This window comes from Microcebus murinus, chromosome 8 (genome assembly GCF_040939455.1).
Source record: "Microcebus murinus isolate Inina chromosome 8, M.murinus_Inina_mat1.0, whole genome shotgun sequence".
NCBI classification, from domain to species: Eukaryota; Metazoa; Chordata; class Mammalia; order Primates; family Cheirogaleidae; genus Microcebus; species Microcebus murinus.
The window spans coordinates 45,418,242-45,438,973 of NC_134111.1; the positions used below are offsets into that span (position 1 = coordinate 45,418,242).

General features: G+C 36.7%; 1 protein-coding gene across 8 annotated transcripts in view; it reads right to left on the reverse strand.

The window, feature by feature from the left end:
* Positions 1-16,069: 16,069 nt before the first annotated feature.
* The window catches only part of SCN1A (sodium voltage-gated channel alpha subunit 1), a 150,787-nt gene continuing 146,124 nt past the window's right edge, over positions 16,070-20,732 (reverse strand). For all 8 annotated transcript variants that reach the window (XM_076005619.1, XM_076005623.1, XM_076005621.1 and 5 more), the window contains one exon: positions 16,070-19,330. In XM_076005619.1, the coding sequence (XP_075861734.1) occupies positions 18,153-19,330 (1,178 nt within the window). In that variant the 3' untranslated portion in view covers positions 16,070-18,152. The remainder of the gene's footprint in view (positions 19,331-20,732) is intronic.

A 20,732-nucleotide genomic window follows, 5' to 3' on the forward strand; every position in this document is an offset into this window, starting at 1 on the left:
GTTGAGTCCTAGGAGATAAGGCTATTGTGATATGGAGTAAGAATTAGTTTCCTACCAATCCAGTGGGGCTGATTCTCAGTTTGAGTTTAATTAAATTAAAAATAAAAAGAAGAAATAAACATTTCTTGCACACATGAATTTTGGGACTGAGTTTCAAGCCCACTTACCAATGTAGTGAAAATTGTCTTTGGGAATTATTTTAAACACTGTGTACAAACATAATTACTGAAAAATATTGTACATGTTTTTGGCCACTGGGGGACATTGTTGTCCCATACATAAGACAAAGAAGGTTTTATAGCAGTGGTTCTCAAACATGAGCATACATCAGAATCACCTGGAGGACACTACGCTCACTCTCTTAGCATTTTCCAAGAATACACTATATTGTTAATTATATCACCTTGTTGTACAATAAAGTATTCCCACCACAAAATGATAATTATGTAAGGTGATACATATGGTAATTATCTAGACTTAGTCATTCCACAATGTATATACACTTCAAAACAATATGTTGGAGGGGTAGGAGAGCAAGATGGTTGAATGGAAACTTCCAGCAATCGTCCCTCCGCATGAACACCAATTTGACAATGATCCACACAAGCAAGCACATTCCAAAGAACCAAAAATTAGATGAGTGATCATACTACCTGGTTTTAACATTACATCAAGGAAAGAGGCACTCCAGAGGGCAGAAAAGACAATTTTGCATTGCCTACACCACCGCCATGTGGAAAAAGTTTACATCCCCTGGCAGTACCCCTACATCCAGGGGAGAGAGAAACTCTCTGCTCAGGAGAGGAAAAGTAAAGTGATTGTGGGACTTTGCATTGAAACACCCTGGCCACCCTGGCACAGGGGAACACAGCACAGGGCAGAGCTCTGCCAGTGCCCAGGAAGGGAGTATTTAGACCAGCCCAGACAGAGAGAAATCCTCCACCAAAAATCTAAGTTCTGGCTACCCCACAACCAGCAGACAAAGGGAGCGTGGGACCTGGACTAAAATTGTAAGGCAGTTGAGGCACAAGGGCTGCAATCCCTGGGTAATTCCTGTGCCTATGCTGGCTCACAGCCAGTGGCCTTGGGGTACACATAACCCAGTGAGACATCAGTGCTGGCAGTGAAGCCAGTGCCCTTGTCACTCTTCCCTCAACTCCAGGCATTGCAGCACAGGGAGCATCTTCTTCCACTTGGGAAAAGGAAAAGGAAGAGTTCACAGGACTTTGTTTTGCAACTTGGATAGGAGCTTGGCCACAGTAAAATAAAGTACCAGGCAGACTCCTGAAGCCCTGACTCCAGGCCTTAGTTCCTGGATGGCATTTCTGGATCCATTCTAGGCCCAAAGGAAACATGTTGCCCAGTCCTGGTAGGATTCATCACCTGCTGACTAAAGAGCCTTTGGCTTTAAGTGAACATCAGAAGTAGCCAGAAAATAGCCACTATGGGCTTTGTGTGAGACTGGGCTGGCTTCAGGTGTGAGCTACTGCTGGTGGCAATAAGGGAGTGACCACATAACTCCTCTCCCTACTCCAGCAGCACAGCACAGAGCATGAAGGATGAGAGTTAGAGACTTTGCTAGGTAATCCAGGGAATTTTCTGTATCTTACCCAAGTCCACCAAAGAAGTACCACCAGGATTCTACAAGAGTCACAGCATTACTTAGCTTGGGGCACACCTAGTGCTGATAGAGCTTCAGTGACCAAAGTCTTAGATCACAATACTCAATTCCCTTTGAAAATCTGGAAAGACTTCTCAAAGAGGATGGGTTCAAACAAGCTTGGACTGTGAAGATTAAAATAAATACGAAACTCTTCAATGCCCAGACATTGACAAACATGCATCCATAAGCACCAAGAACATCCAAGAACACATGACCTGACAAAATAAATGAATAAATAAATAAACAAACAAATAAATAAATAAAATAATACCAGTGAGCAATCCCGGAGTGATGGAGATCTGTGACCTTTCAGGCAAAGAATTCAAAATAACTGTCCTGAAGAAGCTCACTGAACTTCAAGAAAACAAACAGAAGGAATTCAGAGCCCTATCAGAGAAATTTAACAAAGAGATTGAAGTAATAAAAAAAATCAAACAGAAATTATAGAGCTGAAGAATTCAATTGACAAACTGAGAGATGCATTAGAGTCTCTCGCCAGCAGAATTGACCAAGCAGAAGAAGGAATTAACTTGAAGACAGGCTATTTGAAAATACACAGTCAGAAGAAAAAATAGGAAAAAGAATAAAGGACACTTATAACATCTAGAAAATAGCCTCAAAAGGGCAAATCTAAGACTTATTGACCTTAAAGAGGAGGTAGAAGGCCGGGCGAGGTGGCTCACGCCTGTAATCCTAGCTCTCTGGGAGGCCGAGGCGGGTGGATTGCTCAAGGTCAGGAGTTCAAAACCAGCCTGAGCAAGAGCGAGACCCCGTCTCTACTATAAATAGAAAAAAATTAATTGGCCAACTGATATATATATAAAAAATTAGCCGGGCATGGTGGCGCATGCCTGTAGTCCCAGCTACTTGGGAGGCTGAGGCAATAGGATTGCTTGAGCCAGGAATTTGAGGTTGCTGTGAGCTAGGCTGACGCCACGGCACTCACCCTAGCCTGGACAACAAAGCGAGACTCTGTCTCAAAAAAAAGAGGAGGTAGAGAGAGATTGGGGTAGAAAGTTTATTCAAAGAAATAATAAAACCAAACCTAGAGAATGATATCAATATTCAGGTATAACAAGGTCATAGAACACCAAGCAGATTTAACCCAAACAAGGATACCTCAAGGTATTTAATAATCAAGCTCCCAAAGGTCATGGATAAAGAAAAGGTCCTAAGGAGGGGAGCAAAGAAAGAAAGAAGGGAAGAGAGAGAGAGAGAGAGAGAGAGAGAGAGAGAGAGAGAGAGAGAGAGAGAGAGAGAGAGAGAGTAGAGGGGAGGGAAGGGGAGGGGAGAGAAGAGGAGAGGAAAGAAAAGGAAAAGGAAAGAAAGAAAGAAAGAAAGAAAGAAAGAAAGAAAGAAAGAAAGAAAGAAAGAAAGAGAGAGAGAGAAAGAAAGAAAACATAAAGGAACTATAGTACATATGGCAGTAGACTTCTCAATGGAAACCTTACAGGCCAGGAGAGAGTGACATGGCATATTCAAAGTGCTGAAGGAAAAAACCTAACCCCTAGAATATTATATCCTGCAAAAATATGAAGGGGAAATAAAAATATTCCCAAACAAAGGCAGAGGAATTTCATCAATACCAGACTGTACTACTAGAAATGCTAAAAGGAGTTCTTTGATCTGGAAGAAAAGATATTAATAAGAAATAATCTCAAAGTATACAACTAACAGGTAACAGTAAATACACAAAGAAAGAATATTCTATTGCTATAAGTACAGTGTATAAACCTCTTATGTCTGAAGTAGGAAGACTAAAAGTCAAACCTATCAAAAATAACTACTAGTTTTTGAGAGATAGATGGTATAAAAAGACATGGATGGAAACAATAAAAAGTTAAAAAGTTGGGGGATGGAGTTAAACAATAGAATTTCTTTTATATTTATTTCTGCTTATTTATTTCTTTGTAAGTAGAGTTGTCATAAGTCTAAAATAATTGGTTATAAAATGTTTTCATAGTAACCTCAAGTCAAACTATTGCTCTTTGCTGACAATATGATCTTGTATCTAGAAAACCTCAAAGATTCTACCATAAAACTACTGGAATTGATAAACAAATTCAACAAAGTCTCAGGTTACAAAATCAATGTATAGAAATCAGTAGCATTCCTATACGACAACAACAGTCAGACTGAGAACTAAATCAAAGATACTCTTCACAATAGCAACAAACAAAATAAAATACCTAGGAATATATTTAACTAAAGAGGTAAAAGACCTCTATAGGGAGAACTAGGAAACACTGAGGAAGGAAATAGCAGAGGATGTAAACAGGTGGAAAACCATACCATGCTCACGGGTCAGCAGAATCAACATTGTTAAAATGTCTATAGTAACTACCCAAAGTGATCTACAGATTCAATGTAATACCTATTAAAATGCCAACAGAATTTTTTGCAGATCTAGGAAAAATAATTCTGTGTTTTGTATGGAACCAGAGAAAGCCCTATATAGCAAAGGCAATCTTAAGCAAAAAGAACACATTGGGAGGCATCAATTTACCACAATTCAAGCTATACTACAAGGCTATAGTAACTAAAACAGCATTGTATAGGCACAGGAACAGAGACATAGACATAGACAATGGAACAGAACTGAGAATCCAGATATAAAACTATCCTCATATTGCCATCTGATGTTTGACAAAGCAAACAAAAACATACACTGCGGAAAAAGAATCCTTATTAAATAAATAGTGCTGGGAAAATTGCATAGCCACATGTAGAAACAGGATTTGCACCTTTAACCTTTCACAAAAATTAACTCATGGTGGATAACAAACTTAAACCTAAGGCATGGAACTATAAGAATTCTAGAAGAAATTGTTGGAATAACTCTTATAAACATTGGTCTAGGCAAAGGATCTATGAAGAAGACCCAAAGGCAATCACAGCAACAACAAAAATAAAGAAATGGCACCTGGTCAAATTAAAAAGCTCTGCACAGCCAAGGAAACTATCATGAGAGCAAACAGACAACCTAGAGAATGGGAGAAAATATTTGCATGCTACATATCTGATAAAGTGCTGATAACCAGAATCTATATAGAACTCGGGAAAATCAGCAAGAAAAAATTCAAACAACCCTATCAAAAAGTAGGCAAAGAACATAAACAGAAACTTTTGAAAAGAAGATAGACTAATGGCCAAGAAAATATGAAAAAATGCTCAACATCTCTAATCATCAGGGAAATGCAAATCAAAACCACAATAAGATATCAATTCTTTCCAGAGAAAATGGCTTTTATCAAAACGTCCCAAAATAATAAATGTTGGCGTGGATGTGGAAAGATAGGAATACTCATACACTACTGCTGGGACTGTAAACTAGTATAACCTACCTCTGAGGAAAGTAATATGGGGAGACCCCAAAGAGCTACAAATACAGCTACCATTTGATCCAGCAATCTCATTACTGGGCATCTACCCAAAAGAACAAAAGACATTCTATAAAAAAGATATCTGCACTCAAGTTTTTATCACAGCACAAATCACAATTGCAAAGATGTAGAAACAACTCAAATGTCCATCAATACATGAGTGGATTAAGAAACTGTGGTATATGTATACCATGGAGTTCTACTCAGCCACAAAAAGCAATGATGATCCAGAATCTCTTGTATTATACTGGAATCCATTCTACTTAGTGAAGTATCACAAGAATGGAAAAACAAACACCACATGTACTCACCAGCAAATTGGTGTTAACAGATCAACACCTAAGTGGACATATAGTAATAACATTGGATGTTATTGGATGTCAGACAGATAAGAGTATGCACATAAATTTTGATTGATTAGTACCGATTTAATGCTGAGTACACGTGGTGTGTGTTTTTCCATTCTTCACTTAGAAGAATGGGCTCCAGATCCATCCAGGATCATACAAAAGGTAATTCATCATTTTTTTTATGGCTGAGTAGAACTCCATAGTATACATATAACACATTTTGTTAATCCACACATGTATTGATGGACACTTGGGCTGTTTCCACATCTTTACAATTGTGAATTGTGCTACTATAAACATTCTAGGGCAAATGTCTTTTTTATAGAATGTCTTTTTTTTTTCCTTTGGATAGATACTCAGTAGTGGAATAATTGGATCAAATGGTAGTTCTATTTTTAGTTCTTTGAGGTATCTCCATACTCCATTCCATAGAAGTTGTACTAGTTTGCAGTCCCACCAGTGTTCTTATCTCTCCACATCCACACAAACATTTATTGTTTTGAGACTTTTTGATAAAAGCCATTCTCACTGAACTTAAGTGATATCCCATTGTGATTTTGATTGGTATTTCCTTGATGATTAGAGATGTTAAGCATTTTTTCATATGTTTCTTGGCCATTAGTCTATCTTCTTTTGAAAAGTTTCTGTTCATGTTTTTTGCTCATTTTTAATGGGGCTGTTTGATTTTTTTCCTTGCTGATTTTTCCTAAGTTCGATGTAAATTCTAGTTAGCCCTTTATTGGATGTATAGCATGCAAATATTTACTCCCATTCTGTAGGTTGTCTATTCACTCTAATGATAGTTTCCTTGACTGTACAGAAACTTTTTAATTTAATCAGGTCCCATTTATTTATTTTTGTTGTTGCTATGATTGCTTTTGGGGTTTTCTTTATAAATTATTTGCCTGGGCCAATGAAATTTATTTTGTTTATAAGCCACCAGTCCATGGTATTCTGTTGTAGGAATCTGAATAAAGTAAGGCAGAAACTGGTACCAAGAAGTGGTACCAGTGCTGCTATAATAAATACATGAAAATGTGGGAGCAGCTTTTGAACTTTGGAACTGGCTAATGGATGGAGGCTGGAAGAATTTTGAGATGCATGCTGGAATAAAGTCTACATTACTGTGAATGGAATGTTGAGGGCAATTCTAGTCAGAGCCCAGAAAGAAAAGTGAAGAACCATAGAGAATGTGCCAATCTTCTTAGAATGTTCCTAAATAATCCTGAACAGAACAGTGACAGGAATATGGACTGTAAAGGCCATTTTGAGGAGGTCTTAGCCAGAAATGAGGGACATGTTGAGTACTAGAAAAAAAGGTTATCCTTGTTATAAAGAGGCAAGCAAATAACTTGGCTGAATTGTGTTCATATTCCAGTGTTTTGTGGAAGGTAGAACTTGCAAGCTATGCAATTATTAGGTTATTAAATATGAATTGTCTGATTTCCTTAAGTACTAAGTTCTACAATTGATATCTCTGACATTTCCTTTGATACTCCTTATTTTATTTTATTGTGAAGGTACATCTTCAGTCTTTCAAATGCACATTTTAGCTTGTGAATATCTTTCAGATTTTTTTAGAACAATTTTTGTGAGACAATGGGTAAGCCAAAAATTCACGTTATTTTTGAATATGTGTTCCGTAGTGGAACCAATGCAGTGCAGACAGCTTGAAATATCAATGAAGTATTTGGGAAAGATGTGGCTAATGAACACACAGTATGTCAATTTCTTGAGAAGTTCTATTCTGGTGATTTTAATCTTGAAAGTGAACCATGTGGGTAACCTGAAACCAAGGCAGATAACGACGAGCTGAAATGATGAGCTGTAGTGGAAGTGAATCCATCTCAACCTATGTGTGAATTAGCAGCAAGGTTTGGCATTACTATTCCAATAGTATTGTACCATTGAAACATATCAGCCAGGTAAAGAACCTGGATCGATGAGGTCCACATGAATTAAATGAACATCAGAAGAGAAACCATCTTGAAGCTTGCCTTTCTTTGCTGTCAGGACATAAAGGTGAACCATTTCTACACCGTATTGTTACGTGGGATGAAAAATGGATTCTTTTTGACAATCACACATATTCGGCACAAAGTTTGGATAAAGATGAAGTGCCAAAACACAGTTCAAAGCTGAATATTCATCAAAAAAGGCTAATGGTGTGTGCTTGGTGGTCCAGTGCTGGTATTATCCACTATAGCTTCATGAAACCTGGCCAATCAATTACAGTGGATGTCTACTGCAACCAACTGGATGAATGATGGGGCTTGTGATCAAGCAGCCAAGATTGGTCAATAGAGACAGCCTAATCCTCTTGCAACACCACATTTTGCAAAGAACAATGCTGCTCAAACTACAGAAGCTGGATTTGAATATGCTGTCATCCAGCATATTCATACCAGAACTTGCACCAACTGACTACCCCTTCTTCCAGATTTTGGAACACTTCTTGTAAGGAAAAATACTGAATTCTTAACAAGCTGTGCAAAATGTCTTTGGCAATTTGATCACCACTCTCTCTTCAGGCTTCTTGGCTGCTGGCATAAACAAGCTACCATTAAGATGACAAAACTGTGTTGATAGTTGAGGTGCATACTTTGATTCATTGTATTGCTTTTTGTTTGAGATGTAATAAACTAAACTTTTGATTCAAAACCAGACATTTCATATTTAATGACTGAAATATATATTTGGTTGAGGAAATCTCTAAGTGTTGAAGTATTATAGGAGCAACCTGGCTCTTCCTAATTGCTTGTAGTAAAATTTGAGAAGAGAGAAATGACTACTTAAAGATGGAATTTTTAAGCAAAAAGAAACCAACTCTTAAAGATTTTAAAAAGTCTCAGCCTATCCACATTGAAAAGAATGAGAACATCTGTTTGGGAAAGAACATACAGGGTGTGGTCAAACTACCGACAAGAAAACTGGCAGATCACAAGACTCTCCTAGAGAGCTTGCTATAGCTTTCACCTATCTCATTCTAACTGTTAGTAAAACTCAATAGACATATTCAAGTCTTTTCATCTGGATTCTGATTTAATTTGAGGTGAGACATGGAATCGTATTTTTAACTATTGCCCTGGTAAATTTTCAGAATTAGATGAGTTAAAAAAAACACACACAAAACACCTGTTGTAAGATTATTGAAAGTTAAGAAAAGTTATATAATAGCCCAGGGTCTTGGAGCCCACCATATTGGGGTTATTGTGTGATTGATTTAGACATTTAAAGCATGATCCAGGGAGGGTACCATGGAAATATCTAGGTTTTGGTGTAGGGAAAGGGGAGTATCATAAAGTTCTAAAACATATCTGACTAGTTTCAAGCTAAATTTCATACAATTAATACTTAATGTGTTTTATTTTAGAAAATCATGACATATAACAAATAGAACAACTTCTGCTGTGTTTTGATGATGTCATTCTGCATGCTCTTCTTCTCTGAAAGAAATATTTCTAGGTACTTTAGCCTTTCCCCATAAATCCTATTATCTACTTCCTTCTGTATTTATATATTCACAGATTTATAGTTACTATACTTTGCTCTAGCATTCCACCAATCTCAGGTTAACAGTCAGTATAACTTAATAGACACTTTCTCTAAGTTAGCACAAATTGCTGCACTTACCACTGAGGCTGATCAAAGGCACAATTTGTTTGCCTTTAGAAATTTTTGTTTCTATTACTGTGAGAAATACTGCTGAACAAGACATTTCTTCACCATCCTTCATGAAAGATGGATATTAATAATGCAGATAAAAATCAGGCCAAGTAATGCTGTAGAGGAAACAAGGTCCAGTAGCCCTAATTCCTTTTAGAAGATAGGAATAAATAAATTTAAAATGGCAAGCTCAATAGTTATGCCATAGCTAAAAATGAGGTGAGTACTTATAACCTTTAAATTCTAAAGAGTTAAAAATCAATTTATGGACTATATCTTGGAAATATTTATGTACATACATATCTATACTTATACCTACACTTATATCTCTGTTTATTTTCCTATAGGTAATAGATAGTATATATGCTTTTATACATGTAATATATGTTCACTTAAATATTAGTCACATGTATCCAATATTACTATAATATAACAAGGTCTGTTTTTATTTGTAACTTTTGTGGTGTTTATTACTTTGAATATCTTACATATAAGACAGCCCTCTGAAATTGTGTATGAATAATGAAAAAATGATTTTAGAGGGGTAAATAACTTTTTAAAAAGAATCATTTAGAGCAATGCTAAAAATTAACTCATTTTCTCATTTACTAAATAGTTGCTGGTCATCTTGTGTATGTCAAGCACTGTAGAGGTTCATCTCCACCTATCAGGCACCATATGTTGTGTGTTTTCTTGTGACAGAGTAGAAATGAGGGTGATGAAGGGAAACAGCCTGCATTTGAAATTACACATAAATGTGGATTAAGTACTGTAAAATAGCATATATAAAGTAACCCTGTATCCTGGTGTGTCTAGAACAGCCCCAGTTTGTGTCTGTTGTTTAGCATAATTAATGTCCTCCTTCACTCACAAAAGTGTCTGGGTTTAGACATATACATCAAAACCCCACGGAAATTCATGGGAGAAAAAATTCTCTTCTAATAATAACAAACAAGGAAGCTGTCATGGAGTCCTGAAGAAGAGGCTTCGTTGCACTAGGTAGAAAGAGGGAAGGTATTCAAAGCTTATGTCTCATCGTTTCTTGCCTGTGTTTTCCCAGTAACTTCATAAATTATGTCCTTGCTTTCTGTGTCCTTTGCCTTAAAGAAAACATGTGTTCGCACCACACCCACCTTCATTTCTTTTACAAATCTCTAAAGGGGTCTGCATCCCCAAAGCTCCCATCATACATTTAAGGCCCTTTATTATCAGGTCCCTGCTTGGCTCTCAGTCACTGCCAGTGCTCACTTTTCACATTAGCAATATTGAACTGTTGAAAGTGCTTTGAACTGCAAGCCTCTTTCTCATTTTATATGTGTCATGGATTGTCATCATCGGAACAAAGACTGATCTAGTAATCATATGCCTGGAACTGTTAATCTGAAAGCTTTACTTCCATTAACTCATTTAGTCCTCATAAGAATTATTATTACTATTTTACAGATGATACAATTAAGGCAAAGACAGGTTAAGACATTTTGAGGGTTATTCAGATAGCAAGTAATATCATTATATAGCTGAGATTTAAATCCAGGCAATCTGACTCCAGAGTCTATGCTTTTGACCACACCAGTCTATGATATTACTGCTGTCTGGGCTGTCCTATTCCTTTTGTTCTTCAAAACCTAGATCAGAAATTACCCAGTTATAGTCTTCCTTGTATCCTCACATAGATGTACTCTTTTGTTCCTCAATATACTCTGTAATTTGTGCTTATTTCTTTTGCTGAACTAGAAGGATAACTTTAACAATAACAGACATTGGGGGAGCAGGTTGACTTCCGGCTAGTTTTGTTGGTTGCAGACAGAGAGAGAGAGAGAGAGAGAAAGAGAGAGAGAGAGAGAGAGAGAGAGAAAGAGAGAGAAAGGAGAGACCAGTTCTAGACACGTTAGGTTGAAGGTGATAGCCAAATATGCAACAGACAGTTGGAAGTGCAGCACCAGCTCAGTAAAAAGGCTAATGCTGCAGTGTTAATCTAAAAGGAGAGAAAAAAACAATAAAGGGTAAAAGCAAAAATTTAAGGATATAGAAAAAGGCCTAAGATAGTCTAGTTTTATGGAAAACAAAGGAAGATGCAATTTAAAGGAGAAGGTGGTGATGATCATCACCATCAAATTTGAAAAATCCACCAAACATTAAGACTGAATAAAGATTATATTTGTCTAATTGTAGATCAGTAGAAGTAGCAGTCAGATTTGAGAGTGTGAAAGAGAGAGAAAATGCTCTGGAAGAATTAAGACTCCTCATTGGTTCAGTATATGAATCTGTTAGAGTCACAACTTACTTCAAACAGCTTTAAGAAAAAAGATAAGACCTGTATCTCAATACTTTCCAACAAAATACATGCATCATGGCAAGTTTCCATAACATAGGGGTAGTGACTTCAGTAAAACCTTAGTGAAAAAATTAACTTTTCTCTAATAATATATTTTTCATGAAGAATTTATTATTAAAAATATAATTTTTAATAAATTTATTTTAAGAACTTTCTGCTTTCTGTGTCCTCCTAAATAAAGGTTACATTCCTGAATGAGAAACCAAACAAACCAAATATGCTGCAGTTAATAATTGCCTTGCTCTGTGAATGTCATGCCCTTGTAAGTAAACACTAAATAGAGGAGATATAATTCATGATAACCAGATTAGTATGTATATCTTTGCTCCATACAGGTAATGCTCTTTGTTACTATGTCCACCTTTTGTACTTTCTAGCCCTTTCCTCATAATGTTATTGGGAAGACTAATAGCTAGCACAGCGTTTTGAAAACTCAAAGCACTTATGTCAACAAGACAATTCGCAGTTATATTTTCTCATAAATATCACTGGGACTTTCTTTCAAATTTAACCAAGAGTGAAAAGTAAATATACAGCCCTGGTTTTAGAAGCTAATCTTAAAAAGAATGAAGTAACAACAGGACAATGGATAAAGATGCATTAGGGTGGAGCAAAGTTATTTTTCAAGATTAGAAAAACTGATTTTGAAAATGCAAAGGTGGACAAAAACATCAGTCAAGAAGAAGAGAATAAAGATACCAGACAAGGGGAACAACTCATAGAGCAAGTTATCAGAGAATGTAGAAATGAATGGGGAAAACTGATCCCCGAAAAGGTAGAAGGAAGGGAGAGAGGGACCGAAGAATTGAAGGTAGGGGGAAGGGAAAAGAACAATGGGGAGGGAAAGAAAGAATGGAGAAGGAAAGGAAGCAAAGCAAAGGGAAGAGAAATGAAGAGAATGGAAAGAAACAAAAGGAAATGGAAAAGGAAGGGAGGGGAGGGGAAGAAAGGGAAGCAAACGATGACTTAGGTATATTTCACAAAGAAGTTGAGGAAGTTTGTGATAATGTCTTCTTGTTTGTGATGAAGTGAGCGGCAGAGTGATCTGCAAATATGAGAAGTGTTCTGAGGGGATGATACAGGACTGGAGCAATATTGAATAATCAGCTGACATTGCAGATTATCCACCAGTGATTCAAAAAATTTCTTTGTGATGCAACTTTCCCCACTATACTTGACTGTCTGGAGTATTTTCCTCCTCTAGTGCCTTTGCTGCCATGCTGATTAAATCGATGTTGTCTGACAACCTCAGCAGAACATTCCCATGTGCCAGGAAGAACAGTACTATCAGCTGTACCTTATTGAAGCAATTTTTTTTATTATGAACATTTTATAATACTAAATTCATAGTGATTTAGAAACACATTTATTTTCTTACATAAAAATATAAAATTTCAGTGCACACATGACGAATATGCAATTACAGGACATATTTGCTGTCTTTCATATGAAAAGTTAATATAGTTTGAATGTCTAAGCTTTGCGGTACATATATACAAACATACAAACTTGTGTGGTTGAGTCGTCTATCCCAGTGGTTCCTAGGCTTTCGGATTTCACACATCAGTAAAATACAAATGGGAGGACCAACCCAGGGTTGCCAATTTGTCCTCTAACCAAATAAAATGTTAAGACAAATAACCCATTATCATTTATTCTCACCATCATTTCAAAAGAGCATTTTAACATTAAATGATGTAAGTCTTTAGAAAAATATCTAAAAGACACAATATTGGAATAAAGATCTTCAAATGGACTATGCTCAGCTTTATAAACATAACATTATTCTTAATTTCCTGGCTTAACTACAGGCATCGAGGAGCCTTTTCATGTGGGTGCTGCTCTGTGGAATTGTGTTTGGAGTTATTATTTACACTCACAATGTCAGGGCCTCAGCTTAGACAGCCAACAGCCACCTATTACCATATGGACAGAATCACCAGGGTGTAGATCACAAGGTTCCGAATTAAATCTGTTTAGCTTCAAACACTGGGATCTTGACCACTGTGTCACAGTCTCTCCTGAAATATTCTTAGTTTCAGCAAATAGGGATTATCACAAAGAGCAAGGAACACAATAATTTAAGTGACTCTTCAGAAAGATGACTGCTAGGAAACAAGAATAGTAGTTAAAATCCAGTAAACTGTTAAGTAATTAGAGATCCTTAGATCTAAATTTGAGGGTAGAAATCATAAAGTCCAGGACATAAGAAACAGATGACAGCATGAACTCACATACATCAACACTTCAACAACATAACAGCAACACAAAATCCTCCTCTTTCTAAACACACACACACACACACACACACATCTGTATCTGTGTATCTACATATATACATGTAATTCGTTTTCCTTTGAACCCATTCAAGAGTGAGCTGCAGACATCATCTCAGTCACCCCTACATACTTTCATATGTATTTTCCAAAAACAAGAACATTTTCTATTTTCATGTATGAATAATAGCCTTAATAAAATTAGGAAATTTAACACTATTATAACACTAATTTATACTTATCAACAGTCCATATTCAAATATACTCAGCATTCCCAATAATATTCTTTATCACTGTTCTTTTTTCAGTTTGATATCCAATCCAGAATCCTACATTGTGTTTAGTTGTCATGGCCCCTCAACCTCATGCAGTTCCTTAGCCTTTCTTTGTTTTTCATGACATTGATACTTTTAAAGAGTTCAGTCCAGTTATTTTAGAGAATGTTCTTGATTTGCTTTTCCTTATGGTTATATTCTGTTTATGAAATTTTCACTGGATACCAAGAAGTGATGTGACTTTTTCAGTGTATTTTGTCAGGAGGCACACGATATCAGTTGATTTCATAATTGGTGATAGATTTGAAGGTAGTGTCTGCTGTATTTCTCCAAAATAAATTTTCTTCTTTATAAAATTTTTAATTAATAGAGAAGAGATACTTTGAGATAATATAACTCTCCTATTCTTTATCAAACTTTCACCCATGAGTTTTATCATTCATTGATTCTTGTAAAAATCAGTTTTCATTACAATGATGGCCAAATGGTGATTGACTCTATTATTTCTTCTATATCTATTAGTTAACATTCTATTGTAAGAAGGAGATTTTTCTTTTGCTTCATTTATCTATATCAGAATATACATGTGGATTTTTATTTTGTTCAACCAGTTATAATCTATTACTATCATTATTTATTTTATGCTCAAGTTGCCCCAGATTTGGCTAATGGAAAGTCTCTTTTAGTTGGTTTCTGTGTCCTATTGACATCACCTCATCATTATTTGAGCATTAACTATTTTTTGGCACAGCAAATATTATGCAAAATAATACCAAAATGAATAATACCAAATGAGATTCATATGGTTATGTTTCACCAGTTCTTCTCTTTGTCTTTGGAAAGGTACCAGTGGTATGGTTGTGTAGTATACAAAATCTGTAGGGTTTATCCTGTAATTATTACTTACTTTGGTCAGAAATAGGAAATATTTTTCAGCTACTAATATAACAGAATTAATTATTGCATTGTTTTAGAATGATGATGTTATGCAGAGATGAGGTCAGTGAATTGTACAAGGATGAGAAAAGCACTGTTCCTTACTGTTCCTTTTTTGTTCACAGCCATGTTCCTCCTTCTGACTTTAACTGATGACAAGTAAAGGCTTTTCTTCCCTCAGAAATTTAGATAAATTTATTTAGACTATTAATTTTCTGTGAATTCTGCACTTGTCTTCCTTGTGGTTCCTCAGTTACTATTTTTCTATCTGCCAAAGCCAGATAGGTTAAGCCCACAAACTGATACAAGGCAAAGCTTTGCCTCTTGCTGACTTTCAAGAGCTATTTAACTTTGTACCAGCTAGGCAGGAAACAGATGGCATGCTAAAATAAGGCATAGAGGTTTCCCTGAAGGAGCCATTTACAAAGGTGTCAGCAGGTTAGATGAAAGCTACAAAGAACAGGGAAGCACTTCCAGTCCAGCAACAGGCCTAAAAGAGCAAGGGGAGGAGTGATTACCAGACCCCAGAGAAAGTGATTGTAGTTGTAGGAGAAGGCAGTGTGCCTGAACTATGACTTTCAGGGAAGGGATGCAGCCACTGCCAACCCAGGGCAACCCAGCAAAGAAGGAACTGGGTAGTAAATATTGCTAGTCTACTCTTCTCTCTCTAGTGCTTTCCTGCTAGAGCTTCCCATTGGCCAAACCAATTGGGAGATAAAGGGTTGGGGAGTCCATTGATGCAATGCAGAAGTCACCGTCCTAGGACACACAGCAGGGTGGAGAAGCATGGAGAGTGGTTCTGGAGAAGCAAAGTACCCACTCAGACATGGCAACTTGAAATTTGTTAATGATGATTTAAGGGCTTCTTTTCCTAGCTCATCACCACTGCTCTGGTTCCTATACTTCTCTTCCTCCTAGAGGCGCCACCTTATGATCTAGCACCAGTTGTTTCTCCCAACATAAAACACATTTGGTGCTTGTAGCCACCCTGGGAGGTCATTCCTCCCAGGACATTTCTACCCCAGGTTTTCTTGTCAGCCAGGTAGGTCTGTGCGTGTGTGTGTGTGTGTGTGTGTGTGTGTGTGTGTGTGTGTTTAGTTCCCCCTCTCCCCCAATTTATAAAATAAATAAAAATATCTCTATTTGTTATAATACACTGTTAACAAAATGTAACTGGGCAAACAATAAAATAAAAACTGTAATCTTTATTAGTTTTGCACATTTTTAATGTTGTTTAGCATCATTTAGGGTAATAGTAGCATTTTCCAGCATGCAGTTCACCAATACACTTTATCTAAGTAGTTTTAAGAAAAAAGAGGAGCCTACGGTTTGCTTCTGTAAGAAACACATAATGTCCTGATGTAATTGACTATGTAAGTTCACTACTCTCTGTTCTTGTGGGAAAAAAAACAAAAACGTGAAGCCCACATTGTATTTTGAACAATCTAGAGCAGCATGACTCCAAAGAAATGGAAACATAAACAGAAGTTAGAAGAAAAGATCAAAACTAAAAAATAAGCATTCCAGTTCAGTCAGTGCAGACACTACCAGAAGTGTAAATAAAATTTGATACCCTTTCCAATTGCAAAGCATAATTTAGATGTGTCGTGAACCTATTTTGCCCCTTAAAATTATGAAATAATCCAAAATTAGCAAATTTAATAAAAAAGCCAAAATCTACAACTATCCAGTCTTGTTTTCATTTCTTATTTAGCAAATTTCTTCCATGAAAAAGTACTATGGACATAAAGTAAGAAAAGTGATTGTGATATCAACCTGAAGATAATTTCCTCTTCATATTTATGTACATAATGCTGAAAAATAAAATAAAATGATTTTTTACAGTATTTATATTTGCTTATAAAATTCTAAACACATTTTAACAGGTTAAGCAGTGTTTTTTTAAACATGTCTGTACAGTCTGGCTATACACCATATGTTATCCACTTAACATTTAAAAATAACCAAAAAGTTGTTAAAGTGCTGCAAACTATTGCTTAATGACTTAAAGAAATTAGATCTGTTGATCGATTTCCTTGACTTTACCACTGACATATGGTTTCTCATAAGTGAGATTCTGAGCGGCGAGAGAAACCAGATACAGCAGCATGGTAATATAAACATGCATTGATAGCATCCAAACTATCTATAATGGTACAGAATACATTATATTACCTGTGTAAAGCTTGCACTCTACATTTCTTGTGGTACATATTTGATGCAATAAATACTGTGCTTGGGTCATTATTTGTTTGCTCAAACGTGCACCACAGGGTAAAATGACTATTTACATAATAAATAGCATTTCATTAACATGTACAGTATCAACCTTGCTGAGAGCTGAAGATGGCTAAACAAAGTACAGGATTAAGCAGAAATTTATAAAGGGTTATTTTGGTCAAGTCAGTCTTCTGGGGGTGGAGGGTAGAGGGCAATATTCATTATTTGAGTTTTTTTAAATATGATAACAAGAAACATAATCTTGATGACTCCAGACATTTGAATGAAGTTTGCACCTGCTAAGATTTAATGGCCTACCCACATGTGATCTACTTGGTCTAGGGGCTGGATTTGACAAAACAAGATCAACAAAGCACCTCCACTTATCACCCAATCGCCCCTCCCAGAAATATGGATGGAATTTAAGAACTCATTGTTTTTCTTGTGACTTTTTCTCATGCATGATCTCTAAGTGCAGCATGCCCTCATGCAAACCGTGTCTTTGTGTAGATGGGAGGGCTGTGTGGTTGCCATACCACCCAGGTGGCACACCTGTTAATGAGGTCCTTTAATCTATTTCCCAACAGAAACCCCATTTACAAAAATAGTCACATATAATAAACATATGGATTAAAAAAAAGATGAATCCACTAACAGATTTTGTAAAAATATGACAAATGTGGCAGTTGAAATGCAAACAGTGGATACAATTACTATACTAAAGTGTTTCATGTTAAACAACCCCCAATTGATAGGTTTGCACCCTTTCAAACTGGTCCCTACAATCTGAATAGCCATTTGTCTCTTGTCTTCAGCAGTGTCAGCTGGTAGTGAGAACAGTAACCTCCTGTCAAGGTCGTCTCCTCTTTACACAGAGTCAGTTTGCTGACAAGGGGTCACTGTCTTATTGTAGGCACTGACCTTAAGTAGATTTGTGTAAAAACAGTCAGTTTGGCATTGACCTCCTAAAGGAGTCCTGTTGACAAAAAGACATCACCTTCATGGGCTGTAAACAATTTGTCACCCAATTATTTTTATGTGTTTTTGTTTATTTCCCTTTGGCTTTTTCATCTTTGCCTTCTTGCTCATGTTTTTCCACAATTGGCTTTGTCACCCGATCATAGGAAGGTGGACAAGCTGCAGTGGACATGGTCAGATCAGTTTTTTCTGTAATAGAGTTTTCATTTATTCTGTCAATTATCATGTCTTCTTTTACAAGAAGATTAGCCCCACCTTTGAGTTTGTTTTTATTATATATAAATGAAGCTTGTTTTACAGTTCGCTTTAAAAGGTGGCGCCGGTAAGCACGCTGAATAATAACAGCAGATACTTCCTCTTGCTTTCGTTTTAAAGTTGTAGTGATTGGCTGATAGGAGACCTTGGAAGGGTTGGAAGCCATGAATCGCTCTTCCATCTGTATACGGAGAGCATCCATCTCTCCACTCTCTCCCAGAACCCGCTTCGTAAAAGCAAATAAGATGTCAAGACAGTGGATTCGGTCACCACTCACCATAGGCAAATCCATGGCAATGAGCTGGAGTTTGTTTGGTTGTGGCAAATTAAGAGGAGGTTCAAGAGCAGCTGCAAACTGAGATAGTTTTTCAAATTCCATGAACTGGGTCGCATCAGGATCAAACTTTTCCCAAACCTCATAGAACATCTCAAAGTCATCCTCACTCAGGGGCTCTGCACTTTCTTCAGTAGCAACACTGAAGTTCTCCAGGATGACCGCAATGTACATGTTCACCACAACCAGAAAGGATATGATGATGTAACTGACAAAAAAGAAAATCCCAACAGATGGGTTCCCACAGTCTCCCTTGACTGAGCTTCCAGGGTTAGCTTTATTTGGGTCACAGTCAGGTGGTCCACTATTGAGAATAGGTGCCAGCAATCCATCCCAGCCAGCAGAGGTGGTGATTTGGAACAGGCAGATCATGCTGTTGCCAAAGGTCTCAAAGTTGAACATGTCATCAATTCCAACTTCCCTCTTAACATAGGCAAAGTTGGACATCCCAAAGATGGCATAGATGAACATGACCAGGAAGAGCAGGAGGCCGATGTTAAACAAAGCAGGAAGGGACATCATCAGAGCGAAGAGCAGCGTGCGGATCCCCTTTGCTCCTTTGATCAGACGTAGGATGCGGCCAATCCTGGCAAGACGGATCACACGGAACAGGGTCGGGGACACAAAATACTTTTCTATCAGCTCGGCAAGAAACATACCTATGAATAAACAATAAGAATATCAATCAATGAAGAAATTATTCATTAAAATAATGCTTACATGTCTTTAAACGCTCCAAGTAGAGTTCTGATTACTGAAATTCAGTAACATAATCTTAAATATGACAAACATATAATATATATAATTGTATGTAATACATATTACAAATAAACTTTTTTACATTAAGCAATACATTCAACTATAAGGATTATAGTAATTTTTTTCATCTTTAAGGTATGTTTATGAACTATTTTTAGCTTACATAAAACCCAAGTCAGAATTTTTTAAAATGTAAGTTAAAAATGTACAAGTCTGGAGTACTATTCAGCTCTAAGAAACAATGGTGATATAGCACACCTTATATTTTCCTGGTTAGAGCTGGAACCCATACTACTAAGTGAAGTATCCCAAGAATGGAAAAACAAGCACCAGATATATTCTCCAGCAAACTGGTATTAACTGAGTAGCACCTAAGTGGACACATAGGTGCTACAGTAATAGGGTATTGGGCAGGTGGGAGGGGGAGGGGGGCGGGTATATACATACATAGTGAGTGAGATGTGCACCATCTGGGGGATGGTCATGATGGAGACTCAGACTTTTGGGGGGAGGGGGGGAAATGGGCATTTATTGAAACCTTAAAATCTGTACCCCCATAATATGCCAAAATAAAAAAAATAATTAAAAAAAAATGTACAAGTCTGGCTGAACAGCAGTGAGCCAACAGTACAAATTTATATGAATACAAATTACTTTTTCTGAAATTACCAAATTCTAAATTCTCTTTTCACTCCCTAGCCATCAAAAAGTATTTGCAGTTTGTGATACTATTTTCATCTATTTGTGAACTTGATGCTTCCTTAAGCTTTTACTATAATATTCTTATATACTTATTTATGTACGTTCTGGTGAATTTCTAAAAGGATCCCAGGTTAATGTTCTTTTTGGTCTCCTGTGTCTGACATTGGAATCTCAACTCTCTTGTAAGCTTCTCTATTTGCCTTTTAAATGAAAATTGTACTTTTATAAATTTAAAAAAAAAGAGGAGTTCAAGAAACTAAATGCCTTCAAGTTAAAAATCCCTCATTCTGTATGTATTAAGTGCATGTGTGTGTGTGTGTGTGTGTGTGTGTGTGTGTGTGTTTGTGTAGAGGGAGAGAGGGAGAAATATGTGAATATAGCTTTGATACTCTGATTATAACCAAGAATTAGCATGGGAATCATAGGCTATTTACAACATATGAGCTGGATATAAGGTCAATTTCTTCTGGGGGGAATGGCACGAACACTTGCCCAACAGAGGTGCCCCATTTGGAACGGTAAAATATTGGCCCAGTGATATCATCTTATTTATGAAAGAATGAATAATTCAGGCCCTGCAGACAGGTACTTCTTCTGGAG